The 8451-nt window shown below is 31.7% G+C and overlaps 1 protein-coding gene across 1 annotated transcript; it reads right to left on the reverse strand.

Moving 5' to 3' along the window:
* Positions 1–5625: 5625 nt before the first annotated feature.
* Positions 5626–7986, reverse strand: LOC134274126 (uncharacterized). Its single transcript, XM_062756380.1, has 6 exons — positions 7819–7986; positions 7547–7596; positions 7234–7380; positions 6827–6944; positions 6676–6707; positions 5626–6556 (listed from the first exon to the last, which is right to left on the reverse strand). Exons 1-6 carry the CDS (start codon positions 7926–7928, stop codon positions 6231–6233), a joined length of 783 nt encoding a protein of 260 aa, XP_062612364.1. The 5' UTR covers positions 7929–7986; the 3' UTR covers positions 5626–6230.
* Between the last annotated feature and the right edge of the window lie 465 nt (positions 7987–8451).

The following is an 8451-nucleotide window of genomic DNA, read 5'->3' on the forward strand; positions in this document are numbered from 1 at the left end:
AAGACCAGGTAGATACATTCATACTTTGATATACTTTCATTCACTGTTTCAAAAGTTACATACAAAAGGAAAAAAGTAGTCGTACATACTGACAGTTTCCCCCGGTGAAATACAAAAATGAAAGCTGAAATAAGAACCTATATCAAAGTGATATGAGGTATTTTTGATATACGTGCAAAAGTAATGTTAAATAAAATTTATCAGATTTATGGAGATTATGCCGTTTCATTAAGCACACTTTTTTTGTTGAGCGTAAAGGTTTAAAGATTAGTCAAGGCCAGAGCGACCAAAGACAACTGCTTCTGATGGAAATGTGGCTGTAATTACAAAAATGGTAGACATCGAAAGGGAACAAAATTTTGACCACCCCAACCTTGCTACGCAATTTGTATACAGGGATTACCGCATCAATTGACATCAGAACAAAAGTCGACGCTTTTGAAATTTGCCTGAAAACTTTCAAAATGTATTTTTAAAACTCTGACCGGAGAAAGTTAGCGTGACTTGCTAAAGGGAAATGGATCTTTCTTGAACCACAAAGAAAAATTACAAATATAAGATGGGTTTGAACGAATGGTATCCTGTCATTGAACAAAAATGTCGAAAAACATTTTTTGCTTATTTTTAATTCTTTTGAGACCAGATCTGCAAATAATAACTCCGCAAGATCGAGGTATCTAGGGTCATTTCAAAAAACTAATAAACTAAAGAAAGTAATATTTGAAAATACAAAATTCAGATTTGAAATCAGTCGAACTAAAATTAGATGTTCCGATTCTGCTACCGCTTCTCACAATTATTTGATCATATCAATTTTCTTGAGCAGATTTTGTCTCTATTATTTATTTTTGTAAACTTTCATTCTTGTATAATCCCTAGTGTAGTGCTTGAACCAACCCTTATGCAATGATATGATATGCATTTATGTGTAATGAAGGTTTCACTTTTAAAACAAGTGAACATAAAGATCATGGATCAGTCTAATTTTTGTAACAATACAGACATGTGATGGCCTAAAACACGGGCCCCTTGAAATCCCAGAGGACGGATCAGGTGCTTAGGAGGAGTAAGCATCCCCTGATGACCGGTTACGAGCGCCTCGGACACTATCAGGTAGATAGGGACATTCCTTTGTCAAGTTCAATATTAGAAACAACAAACAATGCTATGAAAATAGGTATCAACTTTACGCCTCAGTAAAAGTTTTATTTGCTAATAAGGTCATTATAGCCACCACAGACTTTGCGCTCATGATGACTTTAAACAAGATTGATTAGATCCCAGTAAAATCAGCTTGTGTGTTAACAACCTGTCTTGGTTAGAAAGGTGTAAGTACTCAATGCGTTTTTTTTATTGTATCCAATTATTTTTTTTCAATCTTTGTCAAGAAACAACGAGGAAAATAATAGTCTAAAATTAAACTTCCTCCATTGCAATAGCTGTTAAGGGGGTGAAGGGGGAACTTCGGGTTTCGGAGTGAAATATACAAACAAGTTTATCTGAAAATAAAGCATGAAATGATAAAAGATTATGTACTGCAAAGTAAAGACGACCCTCTACATGTGATGAAAAGGAATATGTTTAAAAGCAAGAAGAACAAACAAGAACCATTGCTCTGTAACTAAGTATCATTTCATTACCGATATAGTATAATTGTGTTGTGTTCTTCATTTGGTTATACGCATATGACTTGAATAAGAGCAATTACTTCCGATATTATTTTGTTTATATTAATATAAATATTTTGTATATGAGTGTGTTTTTAATGTAGTTATTCTTGACATGTACATAAGGATGCTAATAATGAAATGTTATTTTCTTAACATCATTTTTCCAATGAATGGCAATCATGACTTAACCTTTATAATATGAATCTCTAGATTTTTTGTCTACTCCCCAAATATTGGAATTTTTCTCATGAGTAATAATGTGAAGTAATAATTCTCAGTTATAAATATCCATAATAATTGGGAGTTTTCCTCACATTGCATTTTATATTTGTTTGCAGGGAAGTTTGTTCCAGGAAATTTTCATTCCCTAAGTGATTTACTATAATTTTCCTGTATCTATACACAATGGGCCAAATAATTAAATAGATGTTATTAAGCTTTAACATGTTAATGTGAAGTGTTTTACTTCAATTTATGCTGTTTACTGTGATGAAATTAAGCAATATGATTCTAAATATAGTCTGACTCACTCCCATTATAAAGTTAAAAACATTGAAAGTAAGTGATTGTATACTAACAAATATGCTATTAATATGAATAAATATGGGATACAGTCAACATCAGTATGGAGGAATATTTGGGACGACCCACTACCCTGTTTATTCTAAGAGAAAGACACGCAACTTTTTTAATTTGAAACTAAAAAGAACCACACACATTTGTAAACAGTGCATAAAAACAGAGAACAGATTTTGGAACTGGGTCCGGGCCATAAAAACTCAAAAAAGAATTCACCCTTAAGCTCAGTCTTTAATGAAACATGGAAATAACGAATATTTGTCAAGGTCAATAAAACAGCATAAAATAGGAGCAGAGCAAAAACGTACCTCCAAAACATCAAAGATGGAATCAGGTGCAATGGAGGAGTGAGCATCCCCTGCGACCGGTCACACCATCCGTGTGCTCTCTGTAGTAATTTTAATAGACATTAACAGAAATAGAATAGTAGTTACACGAGAATGAGATCAAAAGTGAGTTCCTCTAAGTGTTATGATCGTGGAGCCAAGTGCTTGTAGAAGAAAGCATCCTCTGTTCATCGTTCACATCAGCCGCCATATACTATAGTAATTTATATTAAAACAAGTAAATGGGACGTCTGAATTGAACATATTTTATTGACAATTAAAGCCAAAAGGATAAGACACAAGTTCTGACAACTTAGATAGTCTTCTTCTTATACAAAATTTTATAACATTACCAAAATAAAGAACAACAGTTTTCAGTAACAAATCAATTAGTCAGTAGTGCTGTAAACTCTTGATACCATAATACATTTCTATATATACAAAAAAAATTAAGATTTTTCAGAGAATCTACCACATACTTTTAAAAAGGTATGAATACATTTTGTTGATCAGATAATGATTCAACACCCCATAGCATCAAATGGACATCTATAATGTACAAATTGTTGAATGATAATAAATTATTCATTAGGGAATATCTTGCTGCTGCATATTTTCTACAAACAAAAAACAAATGATAGGGATCCTCTATTTGTCCACATGAGCAATTCGGACTGCAAATTAAATTACAGCGAAATAGGTCAGAATTTAAAATACAATTATGTCTTAACCTTGTGTGAATAATATTCCAAAATCTCTTTCCAAAAGAAAAATACTTTCGAGGTTTTACAATATTGCTTGAGAAACATTTTTTAAAACTTTTCATGGAAGTTGCCTCCTTTATGTTGAGTTCAATTCCATTCCACTTTCTAATAGTATCTGGAATAAAGGATTCATTTAATAATTCTAATCTGCATTTTGGCAAAGAATAATTGGAAGAATTTCTAGTAGAATATTGTGAAATAGACGTCTTGTATTCACTTTTGTTTAGAAACAAAGGCTTCATAATCAGTATAAATGAAATCAATCTAAAAGCAATCTTATAAAAAGCTATATTTGCTAGTAAAGTCATTAAAACGACTATAGAATATTTGAAATACCAATTTTAAACGAGACAACATTAATGGATTATGACAAAATTAATTTCTTTGACAACATCAATACGTTATCAATTCCCTAAATCTAGTTTTCTTTATTAATATTTTATTCGTTTTTTATTCATCTGTTTGACACCATTTGTTTTCATATATTGAAATTATGAATCATTTATAGTTCTTACGTTTTAGTATCGTTGGCTTTTGATTTTGTCATTTTTTGTGAGAATGGAAATAGTATAGTTATACAGATATCATTGATAATCAATCCAGTAAAAAGGCTGTTCGAGGGCAGTCAAAATCTACAGACCACTGGAAATAACAGAGGTAGTATTATGTGACTAGAGGAGGTACACATCCACTGTTGAACGTGTAACCCCGCCATGAGCTTTAAATGTTAGCCTAGGTTAATTAGGTTTTGAAATTAATGATCATACAAACAATGTAAAATAAGCAGTTTGGATTTAAAAGCAAAACTATTCTAATGAAAAACGTAAAATGTGAATATATCAAACATTGAGCGATCTCATTAAATCTATATATAAGCAAAACAAATATGAGAATAGGGCATACAACACGGATCACTGGGATCGAGTGCCTAGGAGGACTAAACATCCTCTGTTGACCGGTCACACCCGCCGTAAGAATTATGTATAGAAAAAAGAAAGAAATAAGGTTATTTTTTGCTAACAAGGTCACTAAAGAATAGAATTTACGAAATGCCGACTTAATTTAAAGATGATTTTAATGGGCAAATGTACAAATAAGTCTTATAAAAAAAAAAAAAAACATAATGCAGTAGACATAATGAAATTGCTTGATAACATCCATTTTCACGCAGGAGTTTGCATGGTAATACAGAATATAATTTACTTTTCATATACTTCAGAAAGTAAACTTCCATTGACCCTCGATAAGTTTTCTATATGTATTCCTTTTTCACGTACTAAAATTACTTTTGATTTGGTGCTCTTTCTGTCATTTTGCTTTAGTTAATTGAAAATTCCTTCCTTGTTAATCTTGTTCATCCGGCTGTGACCGGATCAATATTACTGTATATTATGACGCAAAGGAAATATATTTATATAATAAGCTCAAAAATGTTTTTCAAATATTTCACAACCGCAAAAAGTATTTTATAGACAAAAGTCGCATGTACTCTTTGTTCATTATTTTCTAAATTAATAGCATATATAATTTTTCATTACCATAAATTAATGTTAAAGCCTACTAAAACTTTTACTTTACTTTTTTTCTTTGTATCAAAGCACTCATCAAAAACAAAAAGGAAACAGGAAAGTTGAAGGGTTTTTTCTTCCTTTATAAATGGTTTGTAACACTTAATGATCAATTAAATATATATTTAATTTAAAAAGAGAAAATTTGTACAAGGGGTGATCAAAAAGTACGCGAACTATCTCTACATGTACAAAACCACAATTCAGATTAGGAAAAAAAATGGTACACACAAAGCCATACAAAAGTTCTATAAACAGCATATGCTTAATAAAATTTTGCTCCTTGTTTGTGACGTCACAATGTGAAAATGACGTCACTATGTAGGTCACTCGTGACGAAAAATGGTTTATCTCAGTCGTCCTTGTAAAATTAATCGATATGTCTTAAAAATCCCTTTGAAGTAGCATATAATAATTTGTACACAGCTTATTAAGACAAATGAATTTCTATAAATTTAATAAATGATTGGAGTGATTGTTTTAGTAAAGGAAGGCAGATGGTTAAAAATGACACTTGTTATGTTGCCTAGTGAAAGCAAATTTCAAAAGAATTGTGTTTTTAATTACGCAATTTGCTATCAAAGACGTCTAATTTACACATTGAAAAATAGTTGAATATTTTAATAATAAGATAAATATCAAATACTTAAGATATAGTTTAGATTTTAAACATATTAATCATGATAAGAAGGAGGAACCCATTCTCTATCTACCTTGATTAAACGTCTAGAGCTCCAGAAACAGAAGATTTGGGTTTTAATGGTCGCCATGCTTGTTTTTGGAAAGAATATTTTTATCCATAATTTCTGTTACCTATTTGACCGTTTCTGACAAACGGAATATTCCTGTTATAAAAATTAACTTACATGGAAAGAAATATAAAATTCAGAAAAATATTTCAGCTTTTATGGCAGAACGCTGTCAGAGGGGGTCACATGACCGCCTATATCACGTGATTCGCGCATGATCAGAACGATGGCAAATGTGCATTAAATCCGGAGAGGACTAATTTAAAATATAATTAACACTGATACCAAATATTGTTTCTTTTAGGGAAGTTATTTAATTAGTTCTCAAACTTTTTGATCACCCCTCGTAGAAAAGTGACTCTTTGAACTAAAAGTTAAAGTATCTAAGCTTAAAAGGTCAAAAGTCGATAATCAACGCATTTTACAGAAATCCTCTTTTATGTACTTGGGCTATGAACACTATAAAACGCGTTGACTTTTTTCCCAGGAACTCGTTGACCATTCCAATGCTTCACTCTGTCTTCTGGAACCTTGTGTTATCATATTCAACATCATGGTCACTATCAAAAATGTCCTAATTTTCCGACAAATTCTGACTTATATCTATTTCCTCTGTGATTTCGAATGTTTTAGCTAAGCTGTACCGATATTGGGGCTTCTTAACACTAGGGTTTCTTCTTTCCCGACCTGATTCATTTTGCTTATCGTGAATACTGTCTAGTGATAATTCTTTAATTTCAGTACTGATTTCTATCATTTGTTTTGGGTTCCTGTTTCTTCCTGAATCTTCATCTCTGAAGGTTAGTGAAACTTCGTTTCTTTTCAGGATTTTCTTTGATCGACGTGGAGTGTATTTTCCTTGTTTTACAGATCCTGCTATGACATTTCTTTGCTTCCGTTCTGCAATAAGAGAGATATATAATTGAAGGATTCTAGGGGCAAACGATTTGGTTTATAGTATGCTGAATTTCTTAGTTTATTTGTTTTTCATTGTATCATTTCTGTAAAGAATAATATACCTGAAATCAATGGCATGTCTTCTCTTTTTCGACTGAAAAAGTTAAATAGATATCAATGTTGAACATAACATATTTCAATTGTTTTAATTGCCCTTAAGTGCGATTTTTGAAACTCAGCATATCATCAATGGAAAGAAACAATGCAACTTACCAAATATGAAAGTAGAAGAGAAATGTAATACATCCAAAGGACAAAATCATAAGCAAGGAAGAAACAATGACTAGAGCCCAGGAATTATTTCTTAGAAATCTCTCCAAAACACCGTCAGCTACAAAACATGTTGCGTAACCGTTTCTATCTACTCCAATTAAACATATGAAGATAACGAACAGTATATATCTAAGCTTAAAAGTAAAAAAAAATGTAAAATAGGAGCAAACATGGACCTCCAAAGCAACAGAGGTGGAATCATGTGCCATGGACGAGAGGGCCGATCGGTCACACCCGCCGTGTTCCCCTCTTCATGATTGTTTAGAGTATTATGTACAAACAATTATCGTAAAGACAGAAAGTCATTTAAGATACCTCTTCTTCTTGATAAGGTGAAAGAAACTTACAGACAGGGGTCAGACTGCTACATTGTCCAGTGACTTTATCACAGGTAAGCTTACAAGACGTAGGGCACTTTGATCTACACAGATGTCCAAAGTAACCTCTTAGGCAAGATTGGCTGCAGTTAATTCCATATGTACCATTTTCACAAACTTTTAATTGAACATAACGAATGATTTAATGTATCATATTTTATTAATGAACAAGTAAGGTCATTATTATTTATTAAATTGTAAAATTCGCATAAAAAGTGAATTTGTGAATTTTTACGATATTGACTTTTTTCTCTTTTGTATTTCTTTCCGTTCCATACTATACCTCTACATAAGCCATCTTTCATGCGGTAGCCTTGACAACACGTGCTGGGTCTGAGAAAAAAAAAGTCAAATACGTCTCGATCAAATTAATATAAAAAACAAAGTTAACTAATATACTTTTCATTTTTTAAAAACTTAACATCAAAATTAACAATATTAAGGTGTCAACAATACTAGTACTGAATGTTTCATGTTTCCAGACAAGCATTAGACATGACGCGAAATTGTCATACAATGAATAGGGGATATGTTTATAATAATTGTGACACTTACCCACACTGGTTCTTATCAGGGGCTGTCTGACAAAAAATTAAACTCAATGTTTGAGAAAAACACACAAAATCCACAGCGTTTGGAAACCTCATTGTTTCTATTTCTGTCATGCCTGTTTCGATTCTTGGTAACAAAGTTGATTCGAGGAAAATAATAAATTAGAATTTTTTCCCTTTAGACCTTTATTAAAGTATTCAAGCTATTTAGAAAAATCACACTTCCTGATACAAATTAAAATTCTAAATGGAATCAGAAGCGGTTCTGTTTTTACGAACGATTGGAAACAGACTAAGTATGGGAGTGCGCAATACACAAAATATGTATGATACAACACTTTAAATTAAAATCTATACTTATAAATTAACAAATTTTGCAAATAAACTCCGAAACGGCTAGACAAGAGTCCTTCCTTAAGCTTGTAGGAATATACTAGGTTTAAGGTGATGTCCGTAAAACTTATTCAGATTTCACTCGCATATTAATAATCGTAAGGAATGAGTGCACTTAGGTACGTCATTTGGAACCTTTTCGGCTACCCATTTTAAGCTTAACATTACAATATATCGCTAAATAAATCTATGATTAATGAAGCATATGCTTTTGATATTTATTTCTAGAATTTTTTGTCATACA

Source organism: Saccostrea cucullata, unplaced genomic scaffold (assembly GCF_032062105.1).
Source record: "Saccostrea cucullata isolate Sc308-1 unplaced genomic scaffold, CSIRO_AGI_Scuc_v1 ctg2527, whole genome shotgun sequence".
NCBI classification, from domain to species: domain Eukaryota; kingdom Metazoa; phylum Mollusca; class Bivalvia; order Ostreida; family Ostreidae; genus Saccostrea; species Saccostrea cuccullata.